Source organism: Ambystoma mexicanum, chromosome 11 (assembly GCF_040938575.1).
Source record: "Ambystoma mexicanum isolate Mex_15411 chromosome 11, UKY_AmexF1_1, whole genome shotgun sequence".
In the NCBI taxonomy this organism is placed as follows: domain Eukaryota; kingdom Metazoa; phylum Chordata; class Amphibia; order Caudata; family Ambystomatidae; genus Ambystoma; species Ambystoma mexicanum.
Window position 1 is genome coordinate 782094675 of NC_090934.1, and position 26895 is coordinate 782121569.

A 26895-nucleotide genomic window follows, 5' to 3' on the forward strand; every position below is an offset into this window, starting at 1 on the left:
TCCAGATTGGTGGTCGTGGAGGCAACCAAAAGGTTCAGTGTGTGAGGTAAGTTGGGGGAAGGCCATCTTCTCCAGGAGTTTCCTGAGGAAGGGGGTGATAGAGATAATGCTGTAGTTGGCTGGACAAGTGGGGTCTGCTGAAGGTTTGTTTCAGGAAGTGGCACACAAGGGAGTGCTTGAGGGAGGGGTGGTTGCAGAAATCAACAAGTGCAGATGCGAGAGAGCCAATATTGTAATGGTTCTGGAGGAGCAAGGGGAAACCTGTTTGGAGGAGACCTTCGTGAAGTGGACAACTCTGGTGACCTCCTTAGGTGTGGTAGGGGAGAAGGAGGAGGGAAACCAAGAAGGGGGTGGGAGGCCATAGGAGGCAAAGGGGTGGAGGAGGGAGTGGGGGCGAGGGACACAAAGGTGCTCAGCATGTCCTGAGTTTTTCTGATATAGTGTGTTGCAAATGCGTTGCAGAGGGCTTGGGAGGGGAGGGTTGAGGAGGAGACTGCAGAAGGGTTGGCTAGTTCCCTGCAGATTTTAAAGTGTTCAGCTGTGTTGTTTGATGCACCAGAGACATGTGACTGGATGTGGGCCCTTTTCTCGGCACAGATAGAAAGTCTCTATTATCTTTGGAGCAGGTGACAGGCCAGTTTGTCAGGGGATGAGCCAGATGTCTGCCACTTCCGTTCCGCAGCGCTGAAGATGCATTTCAGTGCCGTACCAGGTGTTACGCTTAGAGGCAGGTTTCAGGCGGATCCTCATGACAGGGGCAAGAATGTCCAGAGTGTTAGTAAGGGGCAGATGGAGGTAGCAGAGTAATTGGTAGAGTCTGTGGTGGGGGGAAGGTAGATGCGAGGGCGGATGTTCGTGAACAAGGTTGACAGGGCTGGAGGAGGTGCTGTCACAGGACAGAAAAGACCCAGGTGAGAGGAGAGGAGAGAGTGTTCTGACTAGGAGAGAGGGAGGGTTAGTGGGGAGGAGAGTGAAAGTTCAGAGTGGATGAGGGCAGCCAGAGTGTGTCCAGCCAAATGGGTTGGACCACTAGGGAGAATGGATGGGGAGAGCGAGGGGCAAATGAGTGGAAGATAGTGGATGCTGTGATAGAGGAGTCCAGATGGATGTTGAAATTGCCCATGAGAAGGAGTTTAGAGGTAGTTGTGAGGATAGAGGAGCAGAAATTGGCCCATTCAGAAAGGAACAGGGTGGTATCACCAGCTGGCCTGTAGATAGTGGCAATGATCAGAGAGGAGAAGGGAGAGATGATCAGCTTGCAAACAAGGCTCTGTAAGGAAGAGTGGGGTTGGGTGAGCATGAGGGAGGAAGGGACCCACTGAGGGAAGATCAGGGTAACCCCACCGCCAGCAGGGTTAGTGCGAGGCTTGGAGATGATCTTGTAGCCCTCAAGGAGAAGAGAGTCAAAAGCAGTGACTGAACTGGCATTGAACCACATCTCAGTAAGAGCGAGGATGTCACGGTTAATGTCTTCAAGATGGAGGCAGATGTTGGCAGTGTTTGATGGCTGAGCGAGCATTCAGTGTGGCTAGATGAGGGAGGTCTCCACCTTTGAAGGGTTTCCGAGGAGGAGTACAGGGGCGTAGTACACCAGTCAGAGGGGGAGTCAAAGATAGTTGAAGAGGGAGTAGCAGATGTGGGAAGGAAATCAAAGAGAGACGGCAGGCGCCGGTCAAAGAGAGGAGGTTGGGTTGAGGGCCCTGAACCAAGATAGTGCCAGTGTGATTGACATTAATGATACACCTGGATGATGCAAAGCCCTCCAAGTGGACTTCCCATTTGGTACCACCATTAATGGGAGAGGATGTAGAGATGAGATGAGGAGTCCATAGATCTGGGGAGGGGACAGAGAAGAGGATATTGGTGAAGTTGCACTGACATAAGTGTCTGCGATGGGCAGGCCAGGGTTATTGGTCAGGATGTCTTTTTTTATTATTTTCCCTTCCAGACTTCGTGAAAGAGGGAGGGTAGTTAGAGAAGATAGGGGAGATGATAAGTGCCATATGGGCGGTAGAGGCTAGTTCAAGAAAGGGGGAGTGGCTGCACAGCACAGTCCTAGCCCAAACTCACCAGGCGGCCTAATAGTTTAAAAAAAGGACACAAAGGACACAAGATGCAATGCAAAATGGGTGCTAAGAAGTTAAAACACACACACCTAGATTTTAATTTCAGAAACAGGGACATTAAATGCAGTGGAAAATGGGTGCTAAAATGTAAAAACACACACACCTAGCTTAGAATTTCAGAAAAAGGGACGCACAATGGGTGCTATGAATTTGAAACACACACCTAAATTCGATTTTCAAAATACAACACAAAATGCAGTGAAAGAAGAAGAAGATTGGGTCAGTCAAGGAGGGAAGAGTGAGATAGGCACAGTTTTGGTTCAGCAGTTGTTAGTGGAGGAGGCATTGAGGAAGTTCAGCCATCACTCACTGATCGGTCTGCAGAGACCGTAGAGGTGGAGGGGCCTAGGATCGTGGGGTAGCAGGCTATATATCAGGAGGCTGCATCATGGTTTGATGAAGGGGACAACGTTGGAAGCCCTCAGAGCCCTCCTAGGCCTGGACAGGAGCCTTAGAATTGCACCTTGGGAGGCGGGCCAGTTTCGCCTATCGGCTTGCCTGATTGGGCCTTTGATGGAAGAGTGGCTCAATCAGAACAGGGCTTTCCACACCAATGCTGGCTCTCCAGCGCCTACAAATCCAGCGGCAGCCATGATGGAGAGGATGGCCCACTAGAAGCCAATGGATGGTACAATGTACACAAGGCAAACAGCACGGGTGCAACGCAACAAGCGGTTTTCTTTTCAATAAAAGTCTTGCAAAAAATATAATTTCTTTTTCCTAATGTTTAGGCAAAATGCATGTGCGCACAGTGCGCCACTGCTACAAGGGGTGCTTAGGGCCCCTGGAAAGCCCCAACAGGGCTTACCTTTCGTCTGGATGGTCAGGGGCCTCCTCCAAGTCTCATGGTGAGGAGAGAGAAAGTCTGTGCTGGCTGGATGGCTTCAGGAGAGAATGTTAATATTATGTTATGTTAATGTTATGTTGTGAAGCCTGATTGGAAGGTCAGCTGCTGCAGGTCCATGGATGAGGTAGCTGGCCTCATGAAATGCGGGATCACAGATACATGTTCTGAGGTTTGCCCGCTTGTTGTGATCCTTGGTCATGAGCTGCAATAATAGTACAGATACATTGCTTAGGATGTGCAACCTAGGGGTAGCCATCAAGTGTGGTAGAAGCAAAGGCATCCTGAGATTGTAAGGTTAAGGGGTCAGGGGCTACAGGAGTACAGGTACGTCTCCGCAATGCTCCAGCTGACAGGGATCTCATCTACTCTGTTGCCCCACATGTGCTTTACATGGAGTACAGCCTGGAGCAGAACTCCAGGCAGACGGTGCAGCGGTAAGGAGTTGTGCCGCTGTGTGTGCGCAGGTCTTTGATCATGACGGAGTAGTCTCGAGACCGCTGCTGGCAGAGGTTACATTCAAAGGGTTTCTCGCCTGTGAGCACGCGCAGGTGTGTCTCCAGTTGATGCTTCAAACGGAACTTCTTGCCACAGCTTTTACACGTACACTTTTTTTGCCGGTGTGCACCCGCTTTTGGTGTTCTCATCACGAAAGTGGTGGCTGCAAAACTCACACTCGAACGTGTGTAGTCCTTTGTGAGTCTCAGGTGCCTCCCCTGTGTGGTCTGGCCGAAGAAAGCTTCATTGCTATCGCTGTACCTGCAGCTCCAGCCTCTGTCATACACTGGCGCATGCGCTCACTGCTCTGTGAAAGGTTGAGAGCTGCATCTCTTCTCACATGGCATGCACAAATGGGGGCGGTTGAGGAGGAAGAGGAGACTTCACCCTCAGTCTGTGCCCGTGCGTTGGCTGCTGGCTCTTCTGACCTGCTGCTGAGGCAACCTTTGCATTGGGTACAAGGCCGAGACTGGTAGCCTGTGTGTGACTGCAGATGCAACCTGAGGCAGGCACCGTCCAGGAAGTGCTTTTGACAGATCTCACATCGATACCCAGCAGCCGGGCGCAGTGGCTTAAGAGACATAAAGGCTTATTTTTACGTGAGGGCTGCTGATGGTCTCAGAGTCTGAGGACCAAACCCCAGAGTTGTGGCAGAGCGTGTTAAAAGGGCACGGGATACGAGTAAAATGATGGCCGGGAGAGAGATTTGGCAACGTCTTTGGAACAGTTTCCGATTGTTTTAAACTTCACTTTCATTAAGATTGGATTTAGCCATTTTTGCATTGACTAACCTCTGGAGATGGCCTTCGGCAGAGTAACCTGGCACATGTAGTGAGTGTATGAACCGTTCAGCTTTCCTGTGAACCTGGAGTCAGCCTTGAAGTGTCTTAGAAGGTGGCTTATTGTTGTTGATTGCTTACCCAAAGTTCCCTCCCCTTGCTCTTAATTTCTTCAGTAATGCCTGCTAGGTTTGCGACATCGTGTCCTCTCTCAAATGATTGCAATTTATTTTATCATTTTACATTGTGTACTTCATTCAGTGGCTCAGTGATTACTTTACTCAAAGATGGCGATTGTGTCTTATTTTCTTTTTTTAAAACACAAATCTTGTGGAGATGGTGCCATTATTCGGGCATCCTATATGTACCTTTGATCTTGTGGAGATATTATCTTTAATAGGCGAACTTCCAGTTTGGATAATATTTTTCCAGACCACACAACCGCTCACCCTTAACAGCTAGCCCCCAAATAAAGGTGTGTGCCTAATAGAGGTGCTCTCTGTGCAAGATTTCGTCGAGTCATCCTTTTTTGCCTTTTTTAAAAGCAGCAATCTTTTGGCTATGCCGACTACATTATTAAAACATATTCACATGATGAAATGTAAAGCTAGTTATCAAGGTTCTCATTTAGAAGCATGCTGGCACATTTGAACCTGCAGTGAAGTCAATAGTTGAATGTTCTGTTGTTTCTTTGAGGGTGGATGGATTTAAGTCAGTGTACACAGATGCTATCTCCTTGCCCAATAGTGAATCGCAGAAATGAATGGCTCTTTCTTCTCATTCCCAGCACTCTCTCCAGCTGCTCGCACGCCGTGGTGGCTCTGCTGTACCCCTTCTCCTGGCAGCATACATTCATCCCGGTGCTCCCTTCCTCCATGATTGACATTGTTTGCTGCCCCACTCCTTTCCTGGTTGGCTTGCTCTCCAGCTCTCTCCCGAAGCTGAAAGATCTTCCAGTCGAAGAGGTAAGTGCACCAGGTACTTTGCACAAGACTGGTAATAAAAGAAGGACATACACCTTCTTGTTTGGTTTAGCCTGATGGTTGTGCATCCAGTATTGTGGTGTCTCACTAATGTTCATTCCCTCAGGCCCACCTACAAAGAGGAAGGGTATGGATGCAACTGCTTATGCTTTTATCTGCAGGCAGGTCTGGGTTTAGATTGTGATGATGAGTCCTAAGAGCTGTCAATCAGTTTCTTGCCACCTCATCAGCCTTGCACCATGCCAGGCTTTCTGCTTGTTCTTGCAACCCGGCTTGTCAAATCTGGAGTAAAATGCTGCAGGCGAGTTTTTAGGCATGCAAAGCTTTACATGCTATTTCATCAAGCCTGATGTGGTGGTGTCGGGTGGGGGTTAGGGGGTCGGAGTTCAAACTGTCACATGGTAACTGTGGGTGGCAGAATTAACAAACTGTATAGGCAATGCTTTAATTAGTGTAAGTGAGAATTTAAATGAGTGATCGCTCTTCAAACAAAGAACTTGAGTGTTCATTGGCCTGGGTATCTGTAAGAGTAGGGCTCACTGTAAAAGAAAGTCCTAATAATTCTATACAATGTACACATTTTAAACTTCCAGCCGGTTTGACTTAAATGGCAGAGATCAGGCCTGTAGGTGGAGAAATAGGGCCTCATTATATGTCAGCCGGTCCGTTTAAAAAATAACAGACCGGCCGACTACAGATCTGCCAGTGGGGCACCTGGGTTATCTCCAGATAAAAGCTGGAGGTAAGCCAAGTGCCCTAAAAGCAAAAAAAGCACTCATTAACGGCATCGGCGATGCCGTTGCCGGTAATGACGGCAATCCCCTCATGGAGTCCTGTGGGGATTTACATCGCCACTCTGGCACCCATAATCTGACAGCAATGCCTCCAGACCAGGTGCCAGAAACGGTAACTATATTTGCTGGTATCGTAGCAGCTCTACTGCCAGGACGCCAGCAGGGTCCGAATGAGGCCCATAGTAAGGCATGGTTTGGGTGGAGAGTGTTTGCTGGCAGAAATGTACCCTTGTTGGAATATAGGAGACACCAAGAAAACCAAATTCTATGACCACAGAGAAATATTTTGCCAGTAATAGTGGCATGGTCTCCCTTCCCCCCTACCAACATACCCACACCGCCCCACCAAACTTTGGGAAGTACACATAAATAATAGAATTCTCTAAAGTAGGTGAACAGAGTGCCCATTTGAGCAGACCAGTGACTCAATTGAACCATTTCTTGGGAGAAACTACTAAACGTCAGGATGTGCATACGTTTCCCATAGCAATGCGGCCCCCAACCCCTCACAAAAGTAGTGTGGAGGGCACAGCACAACCAATTGATACTTTCCGAATCTTTTGCAGCACTGATTTACAGATCGCTGTACCTTCAGTGAAAAAAAAACATACTTCATTGGATGCCAGGCCCTCTCAGCTGGTACTGCAGAAAGAGAGCACTTGTTTCACTTGTTTATTCCATCTGCCCTCTTCACAGGGTGGCAGAGGTGGATGGTATCTCTGTTGTTCTATAGCTTGGGATGAAGACCCCTGTCGCACCCTCACAGTACAGAGAATAAAGTGTCCTGAAATGGTGGACACTCCCGTCCCCTGCTCACCCTGTAAACTGGTAACACTACTTGCCAGAATTTGTCTTAATAGTAGCAGATTTCATAGATCACGTTAATTCATCAAGGGATGAGATATCTCCATTAATAGAAATTCATTCAATACATTCTGTATGGTGTGTCCATTTAATCCGAATTTACAGCAAAAATTTCAATTGTAACAAGCAAACGAAATTTCCACAAAAAGTGCAAGAAACATGTATATTAAAAGAGCTCAACAAGTTTCAGGAATAGTAATCCCTTCATCAGGAGCATGAACAATCTTCAACCTCCAGATTTATCTACAATGCAAATCAAAGACTAATGTAAATATGCAGTCATTCAATATATGAACTTAGTATTATAGAATATGTCTATTCAAAGGCAGTAGGCCAACTACTGAATGAATAGAAGGTATTGCCTTAATTGACTGTTGGAAGTTGTAGATCTGTGTAGTGGGGAGCACTGTAATCCTAGTAGTCTCTTTACCTGGGTGTAGCAGTAACTTTTCTTCTAGGGTTCTACTGGGTCTGTCGAAGAAATGGCAAACAATTGTACCGCTGTTCAACAGCTTGTAAGTATGGTTATCCGCCAAAAATAAATATATTGGTGACTAAGGGCAGACGACAAAATGCCTACCTCTGTGCTTGTGAGAGTTCACAAACAGATGTGCAATCGCTGTTTTAGTCGGCGTTCTAATTCTGTTGAATTCACACTCTTGAGGTAGCTTACAACCATAAGCCTTTAGAGTACAGATCGGAAATATGCAACATAATATTGAGTCTCTTATAGCTCAGTATCATAATTTCATGTAAATGGTGAAATACCAAGAAAGGATCTGGTCTTACCCACTAAGGATGTGCTAGTTATCTAGGTTACGTGTCAGCTTTCTGTTGAGCGCTGTACTAAGTTACAAAATTCAGCTCTGTCAAAAAAGTGAAACTAAATGAGTTTCGGGGACAATATGACAGAAATGTGTCCATTGGTCAGGAGAATTAGTGTAGCCAAAACACTTACCGTCAATGCGTGCGTGATCACTTAACCTATGGTTCTGCAGGCGGAGAAAGTTCCACAGTTTGGGTTTCTGTTGTGCACAGTGTCGCGTGAAAAAGCATGCGCTGTGTTGAAAGAATGCTTAGTGCAACTTCAGGACGGTAAGTGATATTGGAAGACTGAGCTATGACTCTCTATTATGTTGCATATTTCCCATCTATACTCTACAGGCTTATGGTTGTAAGCTACCTCAAGAGTGTGAATTCAACGGAATTAGAATACCGACTAAAACAGCGATTGCACATCTGTTTGTGCACAGTCACAAGCACAGAGGTAGGCATTTAGTCCTCTTCTCTTAGTCACCAATATTTTTATTTTTCTCAGATAACCATACTTACGAGCTGTTGGACGGCTGTATAATTGTTTGCCATTTTTTTTGACAGATCCGGTAGAACCCTATAAAATAAGCTACTACTACACCCAGATAAAGAGACTACTAGGATTACAGTGCTCCCCACTACACAGATGTACGACTTCCAACAGCCTTTGAACAAACATATTCTATAATACTTAGTACATGTTGAATGACTGCATATTGACATTAGTCTCTAATTTGCTTTGAGATGAATCTAGAGGTTGAAGATTGAACAAATCACTGAACTCAAATTGTTATGTTCCTGATGAAGGATTACTAGTCTCGAAATGTGTTGAGCTCTTTTAATATACATGTTTCTTGCACTTTTTTTGGAAATTCCTTTTGCTTTTTACAATTCAATTTTTTGCTATGAATCTTGATTAAATGGACAGACCATACACAATGTATTGAATGAATTTCTATTACTTGAGGGTTCCATATCATTTCATCGTGGGATTAACCCTCGCAGGGTTTTTCTCCGCTGAAATTTTATCGAGAAAACTCATTGAAATCTTTATTTATGGGGGGGTTCCCCCCAAGCTCCCCACCCCCTTTAATTTTTGTTGTATTCCCGAACACCCACACCCCATATATATATATTTGTAGCTCCCACCCCCAAAATTCAATGAGTTTTTTTTTTCGATAACATTTCCGCTGAGAAAAACCCAGCGAGGGTTAATACCGCAATGAAAGGACGTCGTACCTACTTGAGATATCTCATCCTTTGATGAATGAATGTCACCTATAAAATCTGCTACTATTAAGACAAATTCGGACTAGCAGTATTACCAGCTTAGAGGGTGTACAGGGTACGGAAGTGCCCGCCAATTGAGAACACTTTATTCCCTGTGTATAGTTTAGGGATTTTTTGCGCCAGAGTCACTTTTTCTCCCCTGCACCTTCGAACACTTAAGTAGACTTTCCTAAATTTGCACTACCCATAGAGTAACAAGGTGTGCGTCTTCTGTATCTATTTCATGTACTTTTCGAAGCACTCACACAGTAGACATGTTTGCATTGCTCCCCAGCAGTTTTATTGCCCCAGTTGGCTGCGAAAAGGTTCACTTTGCTTCCGGCTGCAGAGCTATTTACCCTCTCTCTCACTTCGCTTTTCATCAGTTAGTGGCTTCCATTTTAACTGTTTTCTTAGGTGAAGTCTGCAAGTCCCAGACCTTTCCAGCGCATGAGTTTCATTGTCATCCGGTCTCAGCTAGTAAGTTACCAAACGTTACCATCAACCCACCCGAGCATGTTATATCTCTAATGTTCCAGTAGCAGTGTGCAGTCCTTCTTCCTTGTCAAAACACCTTAACGGCCAGCAGGACCTTGGTGAATGAAATACATGTGGCTACCATCCCATTATATTGGAGTCATCTAATGAGAAATATAACAATAATACAAATAATTTAAGACTAAGCAGAGAATAAATGCTACATTGTGTGTTTTATCCACCAGAAAAAATAACAGTAGCCATTCATATCAACATTTCGAAGGGATTGTGTCCTCCAACGTATTCCTTATCTTGATAATGATTACTTCCAGCTTGCTGGCCTAAAAAAAAATTCAGTAGAGTGTGCTGCGCGTCGACGTCCCTCGAGTTGGTATCCCTCGACAGCCTCCGTATCGGCACCAACATCATTGTGTGTATAAATAGACTTGCGCAGCGTCCGTTGCTCAGTTCTGTTTTTCCGCGCTTCATGGGCCTCGGAATCGTGTTGCTCAGTTCTTTATTCAAGTATATTCTTATTATTCCTCGAAGATATCTTCTTCATTCGATGGCTTCCTCTTCCGAACCATCGACCTCGCAGTCCGGCTTCAAAAAGTGTTGAGATTGTGGGAAGAAAATGTCATTGACGGATCCTCAAAGGATCTATTTGTGGTGCCTGGGATCGGAGCATCACTGTTCGGAATGCGAGGACTGTATGTCCATGACGGCGCAAGCCTTGAAGGAGCGTAAGGGGAAGCTAGAAAGTGGTAAGGCTCTTAAAACTTCTACTTATACTTCTTCGAAAGTTTCCTCGGCAGAGTCGAGACATTTGTCTCCTCGCCGTCACAAGAAACATTCCCGCTCAAGGTCTCGAAGCGGTTCCCATCAGTCTTCGAGGTCTAAACACTCGAAAAAGAGGTGTCATAGATCTCCCTTTTTTTCGTCTTCTTCCACTTCCCCGGAAAGGGTCACCTGCCCTACGAAACACAGCTCTCCAGCTAAGTGGGAGGAATTACGCAAAAAAATGTTTAGCGTCTTCGAGAAAGCGGCCTCGACCCCCTCGGGTGATGGCTAAAGGTGATACTGTAGGTGAAAGACCTGAAAAATCGAAACGCCGCGAGTCGTTGCACCCGGCGAAAGAAACTGTCATGAACCCTTGAGCAAAGGCAGTTCCTTCGACTCATAAATCTGTGTCATCGACGCCTTTATCGAAGGTGCCGTCGGCACACAAATCGGTCGAATCGACGCCGTCTTCGACGCCGCTGTCGACACCGATAAAGGACAGACCTACTGCTGTTACTACATCTCTGTCAGTAGACGTACCGAGGGCTTTGACCATTACCTCGAGGATGTCGTCGATAACCTCGACGACTCCGAGTAGGATCCCGATCCTCTCGAGTTCTTCGAGGCCTCTTCATACTTTTCTGACGCCTTTTTCGTTTTCGTCAAAGCCTTTGACTTCCGCGTCAACAACTTTGACGTTTTCTCAACTGGTGACTACAAGTTTGGCCCCTTCTGCTTTAGAAATGGGTTTTAAACCATACACAAGGTCAGATTATTTCAGAGCTTTGTCCTCTATATATGAGGAAGGGGAGGATTCTGACCATGAAAGACCCTTTGGGTTACAGAGGACCACTACACCTATACCAGAGGGATTTATCTCTGAAGAGAATAGATTGAAGGAACTTCAAGACTCTTTGCATGAGGCAAGTGGTTTAGATACTTCTCCAGAAGTAGAATTTGCTAAACCAGACCCAGGGGAACATGCTGAGACCCCTTATAGGGTCTTAATGGCCAGAATAATAGAGTTCATGGGGTGATCTACACCTTCACCTTCTTTTCAACAGGACGATCTTACAGACATTTTACTTAAAGACCCACAGGAAGATCCTGTGGTTCCCTTTCATACTGCATTGCAGAGAAAAATATCTGTCAACTGGGAAACCCCTGAGGTTATCCTGGCAGTTAACAAAAGACTATCTGCCAAATATAGGGTATCTGCTTCTGACCCTGAATATTTGAGCAAACACCCAGCCCCAGAGAGTTTGGTTGTACAAGCAGCAACTTCATCGAACAGTAGATCTGCATACCCTACTATTCCACAAGACAGGGAGGATAAAAGGTTTGACGCTATGTCAAAAAAGGTCTTCTCGGCATGTAGCATGGCGCTTAAATCCATTAATGCTACTTGCATGCTCGCAAGATTCAGCCATACACTTTGGGAGTGTGCTTCATCTGCGGCTGACTGTCTCCCGGAAGGAGAGGAAAGGGAAGCATTTCTGAACATTATTAAAGATGGTAAAGACGCAATGTGTGAGTCCCTTCAAACTGGCATTGATTCTGCTGACCGTATCAGCAGGGCCATGCCGGCAAGTACTACAATCCGCAGATTTCCGTGGTTGCGAAAGTCTGGTTTTGCTCCAGATGTACAGGCCAGACTTTTGAATATGCCCTTTGACGGCACTTCTTTGTTTGATAAGAAGGCTGATGACAGTCTAGAGAAGTTACAAACATCCAAGGCAGCAGTGAAATCTCTTGGAGCTGCAATCCATCAAACTCTGTATCGCCCCTCAGGAACCTCTTGGAGAGGTAGGTCCTTTCGCTTTTATTCTGCATTCGGAAAAGGCAGAGGACAGCCGGCTCAAAGGGGCCAAAAACGATTCACCCGCGGTGGACGGGTTGAAAGTACAAAAGCCGCAGCAGCAGCATGTGCCTCCTTGCCCTCGGCATCTGTGTCAGCCGCCTCTAAACCACTCTGAGGTCTCTCCTCACAAGACACCAGTAGGGGGCAGGTTAACTCAACATCTGACGGAATGGCAGGCGTCATATGCTTGGGCATTGGAGACAGGTGCCCAAGGTTACTGCTTGCCTTTTCTATGCACCCCTCAGAGTCATCCACGGGGGAACAACTCTTTGAAGCTTCCAGACCTGCTCCTTTCGCAGGAGATTCTAGACATGCTACAGAAAGGTGCCATAGAACCAGTACCTGTAGCATAGAGGAACAAGGGTTGGTATTCCCCCTATTTTCTAGTACCGAAGAAGGACGGAGGACTGAGCCCAATCTTGGACTTATGAGAATTGAACAAATTCCTCAGGAAGGACAAGTTCAAGATGGTGACTCTCTCTCAGATCCTTCAGGCCCTCCAGCTTCAGGACTGGCTGGTATCTCTAGACCTTTAGGATGCTTATTTCCATGTGCCAATCCATTTCAAACACAGGAAATACCTGAGGTTTGCAATTGGCAACTCTCACTATCAATTTCGAGTTCTGCTATTTGGGCTGTCCTCCGCCCAAGGGTCGTCACCAAGCTAATGTCAGTAGTGGCTGGAAGTCTAAGGAGGGAAGGGATCCACGTCTACCCCTACCTAGATGATTGGTTGATCAGAGCAGTAACTTCGGAACAAGCTCAGATCCAACTAGATTATGTCTGCCACTTCCTTCACAAACTGGGCTTCTCCCTTAATTTAAAGAAGTCACAGATGATACCATCACAGAGACTCCAGTTTATCGGAGCGGTCCTGGACACTTCCCTGGGGAAAACCTCACCACCAGAGGTGAGGGCTCAAGATATTCTGCAGTTTCAAAATGCCCAACGTCTCCCAGCCTTTGACTTTTTGAGGTTGCTAGGCCTCATGGCATCCTGAATCTTCCTTTTGCCAGAGGCTTGCCTGAGAATGAGATCTCTCCAGTGGGCACTAAGAACCCAGTGGTCGCAATTCTCAGGAAGAATGACAGATCTCCTTCAGGTTCCGGACAAAGTGGCTTGAGACCTTCAGTGGTGGGCCTGTCGGAAGAACATTTTGAAAGGAGAACTGTTTTGGCAACCATGGCCGGACATAACAGTAGTCACGAATGCCTCATTCACGGGGTGGGGAGCCCATGCCAACGACTTGACCATCAGCGGTCGTTGGTCTCCATCGGAGTCCAGACTACATATCAACCTGTTGGAGCTGAGAGCTATCAGACTAGCGCTGAAGGCTTTTCTTCCATCTGTACAAGGGAAAAATGTCCTAATAATGACGGACAACACAGTGGCCATGCACTACCTCAACAAAAGAGGAGGCGTAGGATCACTGCCACTGTGCAGAGAGGCGATGCAGCTCCGGTTTTGGGCAATTCAAGAAGGAATCTCTCTATCGGCAGTTCACTTAGCCGGTGAGAAGAACTTGACAGCGGACGCTCTGAGCAGGCAGAACACAGTCTCCCACGAGTGGGATATAGCTCAGGAAGTCCTTCAAGAGATCTTCACCCTTTGGGGAACCCCTCAAGTGGATCTGTTCACCACCAGTATCAACAGGAAGTGCGATCAGTTTTGTTCAAGGGAATTTCCCCTGAGAGAAGCTCTATGGGACGCATTCATAGTGGACTGGGAGTTTCCACTTCTGTACGCGTTTCCTCCAGTCCCTCTCATTCCTCAGATGATCAGGAGGTTGAGAAGATTCCGGAAGACTATGATGCTTATTGCCCCAGACTGGGCCATGAGAACGTGGTACCCGGACCTTCTGGACATGTCCATCTGCCCTCTGATTCGTCTTCCACACAGGGAGGATCTTCTCTCGCAGAAGGGAGGTCAGGTTCTCCATCCAGACATCGGAACCCTCAACCTTCACGCTTGGTTTCTGAAAGGTTGAGAAACAAGGATTGGGACCTCCCAGATGACATCATGAAGGTGTTGCTTTCGGCTAGAAGGCCAGCAACAAAGACCTTATACTGCTGCCGTTGGAACAAGTTTTGCAGCTGGTGTAGAGAAAAGAATATTGAACCCTTTTCATGTGGTACATCAATGGTGTTATCTTTTTTGATCTATTCGGCGAATTCGGGTCTTCAAGTTTGTACGATCAAGGGCTACCTCGCAGCGCTGTCGATCTTCAAGCGCACTGCGGAGGAGCCATCATATTTCAAATTACCCCTCGTAATTCAATTTCTGAAGGGGTTGACTAATGTCTATCTCCCAAAGCCGTTCCAAGTTCCCTTGTGGGACTTAAATCTAGTCTTAAATTTCCTGATGGGTACTCCCTTTGAACCACTCCATTCTTGTTCATTAAGATTTCTCACCCTTAAAATGGTCTTACTAGTGGCTTTGACATCTGCCAGAAGAGTGAGCAAATTACAAGCTCTATCTTGCAAACCTCCTCATACAATTTTTCACAAAGACAAAGTTGTCCTACAAGTGAAGCCTAATTTCCTCCAAAGGTAGTCTCTGAATTCCACATCACTCAGAAGATAACCTTATCTTCATTTTATCCTCCTCCCCATCCTGGGAAAGAGGAAGAGAGGCTACATAGGCTGGATCCAAGGCGAGCCTTGAGTTTTTATATCAGCAGACTTGCTAGGATTAGGCAAGCAGACCAACTGTTTATAGGTTATGCAGGACATAAAGTAGGATTGCCAATCACAAAACAGACCATTTCCAGATGGATTATTTTAGCCATTCTAGAATGCTACAAATTGGCAGGGAAAGAGCCCCCTGAACACCTTAGGGCTCATTCAACCAGGGTATCGCAGCCTCTTCGGCCCTCCAAAGAGGGGTACCGATTGAAGACATATGTGTGGCTGCCACATGGTCATCCGCACATACCTTTACAAAATTCTACAATCTGGATTCCTCCTCTAGCCAGGACACAAGATTTGGCAAAGCTGTGTTACACTCTGTTCATTCTTAAAGGGAAATATTTCAATTTTACTCCCACCTCAGTTTACACACCACTGCTATGGGAGTCTATCAAGATAAGGAATACCTCGGAGGACACAATCCCTTCGAAGAACAAGTTACTTCTTACCTTGTAACGTTCTTTCGATGGGATGTTCCTCCGAAGTATTCCTTATCGCCCCTCCCATCCATCCCCTCAGTAAAACTTCCCTTGTAGTTGCAGTTTACGCTCCTTCAAGGTTAATAACCAATTCATGCACACCTGCTCTTAAGCTTCAAAACGGAACTGAGCAGCGGACGCTGCGCGAGTCTATTTATACACATTATGATGTTGGCGCCGATACGGAGGCTGTCGAGGGACACCAACTCAAGGGACGTCGACGCTCAGCGCCCTCTACTGGAAAAATTTTCCGAGGCCAGCAAGCTGGAATTAATCAATTATCAAGATAAGGAATAAGTCGGAGGAACATCCCATCGAAAGAATGTTACAAGGTAAGAAGTAACTTGTTCTTTAGTGCTATTTTCAGCCATTTGTCAATCTGCCCACATTGGCATGTGCCATAACAGCCTCGCCTGCCTACTGTGGCCCAGCAAAGATATGTCCTTGGCCATCAATCAACAGCTTGAGCGAGCATGTAGGGTAAGCTGTGGTGGTCACTTGCCTTTTTCTTTTTCTTTCTGTAGCAGTGTTTTCTTCTCTGCCACATCCTGGAACAAACATTTAAAACATAATTTCTGGGCTATTCACTCCTATCCAACTAATATCTTTTATCGCTTGTGATCTACTGAAAACCATTTCCCTAGCCTAGAATTATAGAAATTTGACATGGAAAGGCAGAGGCTTCTGACCTGGCCAGGAAGCTTAGTCCCTGTGAGCCCCTAACACTGTCCAGCACCTCTCAAGGAGGCAAGCCCACCATTTTAGGCAGTTGTTTTTGAAGAAAAGCACTTTGTACCCCCATTGCTTTTCCTCTGGGGACCCAGTGATACAGAGACTTCACCTTGTGAGAGTAATTTTCTTACACAGAAAGCCTTAGCTGTATTCACTTTTGATGACCAGGACTGTGCTGGGTTCTCAAGTGCGCGCCTCTTGTCCTCCTCTGTAGTCACATAACACTCACTTTAATCAGTTAGCTTCTAAATTTCCTGTTCACGCTCTTCCAACTCCAAAATCTTAAGTTTAATAACTGCTATGTCCAGAGGCATCATGGCCACCAGTTTATCATGCCTGGTATCCATTCCCTCAGGTTCTGCCTTGGACTGCACAGCAGGATGCAACTACTGATTTCCGGCTATATTTTGTCCAAACCTGTAACATGGGTAGAATGGGTAGAGTACCTCCAAGAGGTAGCCTCTAGCCATGTGGCTAGGGGATGGCAGCCGCTACCTGATCCTGGCCTTGGGGGCGGCTATATGAGGAAGGAACCCATGCGGGGAGGCAACCCTCAAGGGGATGGCCTAGCATCATCGGATGAACACACATATCCCCCTTTCCCTTTTAGCGATATCCCCTCAATTCCTCATGCCTTTATGGCTTACTGTGGTAGACCCCTTCAGTAAACCATAAAACCTGCAAGTAATATATTTCAGTATTCTGGGAATGAAATACCAAAAACTGCCTATTTTTCCCATCTGTATGAAAACACTGGGACAAGGAGGCTGAATGGAGCAGTGAAGATCAAGGAAGCCGAGAAGCCCAGGGCGCGCTCTAGTGGTTGCGAGCGCATGATGGGTGCTGGGCCATTCAACACTCCGAACCAGCATGAAGCAGGGTGATGCGGTCGGATGAAAACTCATCCTCTTGCTGCCAACTGAGGGATTGCTGAGCCGCAGAGGAGACCGTGGAGCCAGAAGGCTTGGGAAGTCAGCAAAGGAAGAAGGACTGCAGAAGCAGGTTCGCTGTGCTGGGACTGTAGCGGGAAGCAAAGAGAAGTCTTCCTGATGGCCACGGGAACCAGAAATCCATTCCAATGCTTCCCGAAAAATGGGGAGGAGCTCGACAGCAAAACGGGAGGCACGGAGGACGTGGAAGCCGCTAGGTGAAACCAGTGAGCCTGTGAAGTGTAGACAGGACGTCAGAGAACTGTTTCATGTTTACCACGATTGGACTGAAGAGAGCCACAAAAAGCTGGTGAGTCCTAGGAAGGGACGCTGAGACACTGGGGCATTTCAGCAATGCTATTAAGGAAATAAAAGAGCAAGCTAAGTGAATGAAAGGGATTTGAGATCCAATATTTGAAAAGGAAGAATACTAGAAGTGAATGTAAGAAATAAAACTGTCAAGTTTGCAAGTGTGTAAAAGTGAATCACATGAGAAGGTTGTGGCAGGAGAGTATACCAGGCAAAGTCAAGTTTGCAGCTGTATGAAGTGAACTGTGAAAGAAAGCCCTGGCAGAAGACCATACCAGGCAAAGTCAAGTTTGCAAGTGTATAAAGTGAATCTCATGAGAAGGTCCTGGCAGCAGAGCGTGCCAGGCAAACTCAAGTTTGCGAATGTAAAAAGTGAACCACATGGAAAAGGCCTGGCAGGAAAAGATATGTTTGTGAGTCAAATTGCCTTAAGTGTGGAAAGATCCTGGCAGGGGAGTACACTGGGTGTCTTGCCAGGCTGCAGCCACGTCCAAGGTGTTTTGCTTTCACATTTTTTTGTTGAATAAGGAATCCCAAGGAAGACTCATACCCTTAGGATTGTGAATGTTTGAAAAGACCTGGGGAAGGAAGACATTCTTCCTAAATTTGGATTGGAACACCAAGAGGAAGGAGATATCCTCTTGGGCTATAAGAAACGTTGATTGTCGTGTTGATCTATTGTATCGGTGAAGAGAAACCTGAGGAAGGGAGCCATTCCCCGGTACTGTGAATACTATCCATTGGGAACTTTTGTGTTTGAGTTACACCTTTCTTTTTTACTTAAACATTTGTGCACTTCTAAGGCCAAAGTCATTACCCTTAACACCTTAGAGTTACTTTTAGAATGTGAGGGATAGAATAGGACACAGGAAATGTTTGCTTTGGACATCTTCACACAGGACAGACCCTTAGTGTTGGTTGAGGTAGGAAAATACCTCCTAGAGTAGGGATGGTAAGGCATTTTGCAGGTTCCATTTCTTAAAATCGCAGCAAAAATGGCTGTGAACACAAAATATTGCGGCAAAAATGCTGTGGTTTTGCCGCCACACTCATGTAAAGGATGCGGGGGACACCCCTGCAACCCCCGGACCTATTATACCATTCAACGGGAGTGGGGGACACCCCCGCAACCCCAGCTCCCCTTAAATGGTATAATGGGGTGCACCTTTAACGGGTCAAACCACAGCATATTTGCCACCATTTTTTTTACCGGTGTCATTTTTGCTGCAATTGTATTACCTGATACCATTTCGCAACCCCAGTTTTCTTTGAATAAATGTGTTTGACCACAATCTGTGTCCGTCTCTCATTCCTGCCTCTTCACAGTGCTCTAACATTTCTCCTAGCAAGATCTCGTGGGCAAGGTCGAACAGGAACTCTACTGTGAAGCTGCTTCCTGCATCCCTGTCAGATCTATAAGTGATTTCACAGCAACAGAAATATTCCTTGATCAGTCCCTATAAGTCACTAATTTCTTTGTGTTTGCTGCCAATGTGACTTCTGCAAATGTAACACAAGTGTAGCCAAATAAATGAAGTATGGACATAAACATAATAATTTTGTACTATGACATGTAACATAGTTCCCATACTTAAGTGTACGGTACAGCCAAGCTTCCGGCAATGTTTCACAAATGAGTACATCCAATGCTATAAGTCCCTCTCAGGTGCTACTAGGTATTGTGGCATTTACCCTGCATCCACTTGCCTTTTACCCGATCTTCTGCCCAAGTGAACTAAAGATTCAGTGATAAAGGTTTATTTTTGGGATTTTCTTACAATTCATTCACTTGCAACTGTTTTGCTGTTTAGGTCTGCATGGGTGCCAGTTTTAAAGTAATCCTCACTGTGCGGCAGTGCCACCCTTTAGGATTGTGATTGGGTTCCAGTTCACAGGACTTGTTCTTATTTACTTGGATTGGGTCTCATGATGGGAACACATTCTGGGCTCGAAGCAAATATTACACCTTAGGAGTAAGTGTCAAAGACTAGGATTTTATTCATTCTGGGGGTTACTCTTACTGACTGGACGCCTGTCTCCTTACCTAGGACTGGGAACAAATCTCACCCTATCAGAGAAATGTATTTATTTTAATGTTTTATAATGGTCTACACTGTAATGCACTGAACGCTTGAAATAATTGGGAGGGGGAATAGGGTAGAGAGAAAATATGAGGCATTAGCTCCCCATCACAGCTAAGCAACATGGATGCATTTCTGAAAGGGGGGGGCGGAATATATTTAGTCCAAGGGTCTAGCAAGCGGAAGAGTAAACACTTGTCAATATAGGTTAAATAAGGCAATGTGCTCAATTACTGATAGACTGAAGATGCTCTAATAACTGCCTCAATAGACATCGTCTGTTCACTAAGATGTATCCCAGGGCCAGAGAGAAAGCTTGGCTGCGACTTTTAGTTATGCGCCGCATATTTGAATTTCAGCGAAGAGCAATCCCAGAGGAAGGGTGTTATGTGGATGCTACCAGAAATTAAGGCGCAAGTCTGTTTCCCTAGCAGCCAGCCACAGTCACTTGGAATGGGCATTTATCACTGAAGAAGGGCAATGTACAGCTTTATCTCTTTCGAGAAGAGACTAGAATGTTTCACAGGCTCCATCCAGAGGTTCTAATGAAAGTTAACACCAACTTTCAGGTTTAGATAGGGAATTCATCACACTGCAAAAAGATAACACAGCCCTATTAGCCTTCTGCCAGAAAGGTATACATTCCATGGTCCAGATTGAGACTGAATGGTTCCAAGTATCAACAGTAATATCTCAATCTGCATTCAGTTTGGCAAAGATCCAATTCCCCATTGCTACCCCGGAAGTGTGAACACAGCCCATCAATGGCATAAACATGAACATCGAATGTACTGCCACCATGCTGCTCATGAACATGGACTGCAATTAAATAACTCCTATCCTTTTTTACAACGGCCTGGATATGTTGAGTTATCCATGCTTCAGTGTCCCTTTTGTGTCATCCACAGATTTTCTTGGACATGAACATCCAGTTATCTACACCATGAACTTTGATCGTCAGTTGAGAAAAATGTATATGTAAAGTACTCACTTTGAGGGTGTCTCACTAAGGACTATGTTCTATGCTGTGAAAAAGCTTCATTTACTGAGGGAGTGTCTTCCTCACTAAGACTTGTAGAAGGACTTGAAAGTCCCTCCCACTAAGAACCATCCTCAATCATTAGATCCCAGCTTTATGCACTGGGGCAAGCCTACTTCATTGGTAATGCTTCCAACTTCCTGGAAGAACGTTTCACTAATCAGGAGTATGCCTCACTAGGATTAGGGGCATTTTCACTCTGAGGATCATGCCTCTTTCTCTTCACATGCAGCAGCAGACTGAGCAGCCGCAAGTAGTAACCTCATGGTGGCTTATTCATATGACATTCTATATTGTGTGTTTTGGTTATCCACTTCTGAATCTTGTAGGTTGCTCCCACTACACCACTCCACCTGAATTCTCTGGCTGCAACCACGAGTCTGCCGCTAGGCTTGCCTGCACAGGATTTTCCCAGCACCACATCCTTTTACTGTGCCCCTGGTGAGGACGTAGCAATTTGTGAGCCCTCCTTATTCCGGGCAGAACGCTTTAATTCTTAAATGTGCTGCCAAGGCTGTAGAGCAAACAATAAAGAAGGAATTGAATAATTCCCCACTTAGTGATATGTGAGTGGTTGATGCAGCAAGGCTGCTCACTGGCCATCAGATGAAATGATGATAGTGGAGACAGCCACTTGCAAACTAGAGACTGCCTCTCCACAGAAGTAACTCTGTCGATAAGGATTTCCAATTCATAATGCAGTATAGCCCTGGTGAAGGCTCTAACACACAAGACTAGCTTGGATAGCCGTGCCAAAACGGTTGGCCAAGAAATAAGATGGGAACACATGGTGTGTATGGAAATCATGGCCTAAATTATTTAAAGGTTTCACAATAAATTAATTAGAGGGGAATGTGCCTAGTCTTTCCAATAGTACATTCTTGAACAGGAAGTGAAGAAATATTCATGTGATCAAAAAGCACAGAGTTGTACATCAGAGACATTCACTACTGACTACGAGGAGGAGGCATCTAACCAACCATTGCAACAATGTACAGTGAAGAAATACTCGGAGATATAAAGAGCATAGAGTTGTGCAATGGAGTCTTTCTGCACATTTTATCAAGAAGAGGAAAAATACATGGCCAGAAACAAGAAGGCAGAAAGGTAATAGCAGATTTTGGTGGCTGGTGGGTGGGCTTAGGTACAGGATCCTTGGAGCAAGCAAAATCAAAGGCTAAAAGAGAGGAGACCAGTTGCAGGGTTAGTCCGGGAATCCAAAGTGGACCTGGAAATAGTTTTCAAAATGGACCCATATTGTACCGTGAGAGTAAGCTCAACCGCTCCAGGTATAGTAGGTATAGTTTAGGGGGTTCTCCTGCAAGAACATTTGGTAAAAATGGCCCAAATAATGAAATGTAAAGTATGTTTGTCCCTTTACGGGGATTAAAAGGACGACTGGACAGCAGTGTTGCACCAGTGAGGTATTGTTCCAGCCATGGCACTCCAGGGAGTCTGCGTGTCTAGAGTTGTATCTGCCTATGGTTTGATATTATTTTGTTCTTGGTACAGTCAACCAACTAAGAAGAGCTTAAGAGTGTAAATTACTGTTATTGGCACTTTAAAATGAATCTCTTATCAGGAGGGTATTTATCTTAATGTTGTGGTCACAGAACAGAATCGATCTGGCAAGGGTCATGGTAAAATTGAAGCATATTTTCAGGCAAGGGTCATGGTAAAATTGAAGCAATTTAATATAAGTTGTAGCTGCTTGGATAATAAAAGAAAATAAGTTAAAAATAGGGAACATCCCAGTGTGACAATTGTGTGTATGTTTTTATCAGAATGCTACATTTGCTGTTGTAGGTGTTCAACATGTGCATGTTCAAAGGTGAAAGCTAAATCATTTTAATTGTTGAATTGAATCCAACTTTTTATTTCTGTCCAGATAAATCCCACATATGCTACCCTTCCCTTTCCAGGTACCCACAATCCACCTGTCCAAATGTTTCTTTCTTCAGACTCCAGTAATGTCTTCCATGCAGTGATTGAACATCCAAGTGTGAATTCCTGTGGACCAATTGCAATTGACTTGTCCTGCATCCACTTGTGACATTCTGGATTTGGACATTGTATTATGCATATGTCAAGCAGTGCCTACAAGGAGAATTCTACTAGTAAATACCAACTGAAAACAGTAGATAGTTATATCCAGTTTAAGTATTTAACTGGAATGTCCCCCATATAAGCTCACTTGGCATACAAAAAAACCCATGTGCAAGAAAGTGGATCTGATAAAAAAAAAAACATTTGAAAGCGACTAAATAGAATTCCCATCCGAACACGTTTTAAAGCGCACCTCTCTACAAACATCGTTTGGTCTAAAATGTGTCTGTTAAAGGAACTCTCCCATGCATCATTATAAAAACAAAAAATTGAAGTAATCATCAGTAATTAACTAGCGACCTGGTAGGTCTGCATGATTATGAGTCATGTATACCATTAATTATTCCCCATTTTGGCGTCCCAATTACTGCATGTGGTAATTTATTTATTTATTTCACATTTATAAAGCGCTCACACAGCCCGCAGGCATCGAGGCGCTGTTACAGGAATTGTCTTTTTTTTTGTTTTTCTTAGTTGCGTATTTATAATGCGCTTAAACACCCAAAGGTTTCATAAGCGCGGACCCGGGGATCGAACCTGTTGTTGCTCCGTGTCGTCTTGCTTCCAAGACGCGCACGCTGCCGCTGAGCTATCCTCCCGGGACGTAATGCCATACCCGTTGATTACCGCATTGGGTTATCGGTCGTGTGATGCCAAAATCCACTGTGCAAAACCAGCAAATAATGTGACTTTCAGTAACAATACTCATAATTTGGCAGAGCTGTGAAATATCCGGTAACGATCATTACCAGGTGTTTAACCACGACCGCCAAACTTGCAATCAGGCCCTTTCTGTTTTGGATTTAAAATAAAAATATGGGCACTGGGGCTTGTGTCATCATTTTTTTTAAATAGACTTGCCTTCAAATTTGATGTGCAGTGAAGTCAAACCAATTGTTGATACATTACAAAATGTCTTTCCACAGAAGCCTCTTGGAGGGCTCATTTATTTTATGAAGAACCTTTTGATTTCTGTCTGCGGTGTACGTAGAGTGTAACTTTGCCTGTGTTATGTAGTGATAATCTCTATAATAAGACAGTTTTTCTTCTGTTTTGCAGGCTTTGATGGTGGATCTAGGATCTGATCGGTTCATCAGACAGGTAGGCACTGGTGCCATGCTTTTATGGGTCCTGTTCGTTATCAATCACATTGTGCTCTCTCTATACCTACATATAAGTGTGTGTGTTTGCATATCCATATATTTATATATTTAATTTACAAATTGACATTTGGGTTTCTATTCTATAACGCACTCGTCGTCACTTTCATTACCATTCTGAATCTTATTGGAACCCAGCAATGTTGCATCCGACGCAGTGCCCCCCTAATATTGGAAAAGGCTAAACTCATTACACAGCAGTCTGCTCTAGCTGTATTGTGAGGTGGCATTATTCTTTGCTCTTTTCTTCATTCTATTCGAGATGCTGCCAATGAACGGTCCACTGCTGCACTTGGGCTGATGATCATTCATGCATCCCTTTGGATACGAGGATCTATGGAAATAAATCAATGTGTGCATTTAACACAGTAGAAGAAAGAAAACATTAGTACATTAATTAAGTGGGCTAAAGAACCGGGCTAATGCAAATGGTAGAATATTGAGCTCCACCAAATGTAAGGGGCATAGAACAAAGATGCAACAATCTATCAATAAGAAGACATTGGCTAGGGTACAGTACCTCAAATATCTACTAGAGATTGCAAAAAAGTAGTTGCTCAAGTATTTTTAAAGGCCTTTTATTTATAGCCTTTTCATCCATGATAGGTTTATCGAAAAGCCTAATATGACCATTATCAATTTGGCAATGGTGGTATGTTGCTTTTTAGGCACTTTGGTGTAAAATATTCTCGGAGAAGGCATACAAATGACCCCCTTACTGTATTACACAAAATGCCTAGCTTTCAGAAATGTATCTCATTTAAGTTTACCTGCCTGTATCCTGATTTGCAGAAAGGCTGTACGACAGATTATCCTTTGAGCTAATATCGTGTGTGCCTATTCCACAGGTACTCACAGTCTGACAGGAAAACTTCGTGTCATACATAACCACTTCTGCTATTACTCCCTTCGAAAATAGGCAAAAAGTAGGTGTTTCGTAGGCAGTTGTTCTAGGTCAAGGCTGGGTTTTTTCAGGTTGAAGTTACCATCCTACATTTGGTTTTGTTTATTCGGTTTGCATTATGGATAGATATATCACGCAGGACCAATCTGAGGCACGCGGCTTTGTTTTTCCCAGGATGTCTGCAGTGAGCGAGAGCGGATGGGAGCAGTGCTCCTCTACTTTTTTAAATTACATTTTACCATCCCAATACTTTTATTTTAAAAAGAAACCCTTCCGGAATGGTTTCGTTTTAAAATAAAAGTGTAGGAAGAAGTTGAAACTTGCACTTCAGTGCACTGCACTGAACATTCCCTTAAACAGCAGGCCCATTGGTTTGGGTGTTTGTATTGCTCGTGGGAGGGAGCTTGGCAGTGGGGTTTGTGGGGAGTGGAGGCAGGCCAGCAGGGAACATAGTTCCACTACTTCTTTTCGTACACTTCGACCACTGGATGTCTGCTTTTATGAAGGACGTGTTTCACTAGCTACCCGCTGAAGATAGAAACTGAAATATGAAAGTGCACGTGGAGTTCACCTGCACTACCATAGACATAAACAGCATGACCGAAGGAGCCTTCTGCCAAGCAAGGCATTTCTGCACGTTTGCCCTACGTCTGCTGGAGATAGATCCCCATGGCTCTCTGGCCAGGGCTCTTTTCAGCTCCAAACCTGACAGTCTGTGACGTCGTCACACGGGCCTCTGACATCCGAATAGGCTTGTTTTAAAATATACAATTCACAGCAGCTTTCAACATCACTAGGCTAAGAAAAATATACCCCTCCCCCATCCGCAATGTTAGGGAAACACCACTGGCTCAATCTTTTCAAAATACGTTGACTGATCTTCAAGTGCTTAAGCCTGTTCTGCCAGGCATCCCCCTCCATTTCACCTTTGTTACAGTCCCCCCTACGTCCCCTCCCGAACCCTTCTGCGCACCAGTCAGTTAATTCAGACCTCGACTTTCAAACAGAAAGATCGACGAGACGACAACTTCCCCATGCAAGAAGCCTCCACCACTCTGGGACACAAGGGTCCTACACTTGCAACCGCCTCATAGCAGAATGTCAAAGCTTTGTGCATCCATCATGGTGGCAGCGCTCCAGCACCGTGGGATGATTATATTAATAGTGTGCACAATATAGCTAACATAAGCCCAGTAAGTAAAGAATTGACCATCTAGAAAGACAGCTCCAGTTCCCCGCTCGGTCACATAAGCCATACGTCAGACTTCTTCTTTAAAGATATGATTCTTTGCTCCATGCAACCCAAATTACATGATGCTTAGTTTTCAATCAAACTTTAGCCATACAATGCCAGGGACCGCACTCTGTAATACCGTTTGGGTCATGTATAGTTCATTAAAGTAAGAGGCTTAGCTCCAGCCCTGTTATTTGTTTAAAACTCCTAATTGCCATCCGTTTTATACATCAACGTTTTCTATCAAACATGGTTATTTTGAGATAGTGGGGAAATGGAAAAAGGCCACCAAAGGTCCAATGGAATCTTAAAGAGTGCTTAGACACCTGGTTGCATTCATTTTCACCATGCCATTGGTTTATAGGGCATGCATCACAGATACTTCGACTAGGCAAACATTCCAGTGTTCCTTCACCTCAGACACACATGCGTAAAGGGAAATCCGTACGGTCTCAGGATATCTACAGCTCAAGCGAGATCCATTAACATTTGTAAGAACTAGACACGTCTTTGCGATTCCTTGTTTATTTTACCAGGAGCAGAAGATGGGTGGAGACTCTGTCCTACAAATGTGAAGACGGAAACATAGAAATGTGGTACAAATATCTTTGGACACCATCATCAGACAAATCTCTACTAGATACTCCGGTACACACTAGGGATTACATTGACACGTTAATGCTTTTTATCCTGACTTCCGTTTGATCTGAATTCTATTTTTTCAACATCATGAAGCAAATTTCAGGAGTCTCAACACATATTGGGTAAATTGGGTAAATGCGCATTATTGCCTGAAAAATGATACATTGTCTCTCCATCCATTTGCCCATTTGTATAGCAATCCTAATAAGAATCTTCATGGCTTGCTGCATTTCCCTGCCTTACTACAAATATAACTCTGAGCTCTAATTTGTCCCTATTCATTGAGTCTGGGGGGCATTTGGCCTCATAGTACGAGGCCATTGTTTATTAATGCTAGCAAACAAAGAAGAAAAGAGTAAGAAGACAATTTGAAATATTTCAATCTTCCTGGTGTTTCAGTTTTCTATTTGGCACACCGTTTTTTCATTAATATTATTAGTAGTACTATATGTAGTCTGCTGAAAATTCCATGTTCTCCCTTTTATGATTTAGTGTGATGGGTTAG

General features: G+C 44.8%; 1 protein-coding gene across 6 annotated transcripts in view; it reads left to right on the forward strand.

The window, feature by feature from the left end:
* DENND2B (DENN domain containing 2B) overlaps positions 1–26895 on the forward strand; it is a 1727973-nt gene that overhangs the window by 1656956 nt on the left and 44122 nt on the right. For all 6 annotated transcript variants that reach the window (XM_069623705.1, XM_069623704.1, XM_069623706.1 and 3 more), the window contains 2 exons: positions 5035–5212; positions 23510–23551. In XM_069623705.1, coding sequence (XP_069479806.1) covers positions 5035–5212; positions 23510–23551 — 220 coding nt within the window. The remainder of the gene's footprint in view (positions 1–5034; positions 5213–23509; positions 23552–26895) is intronic.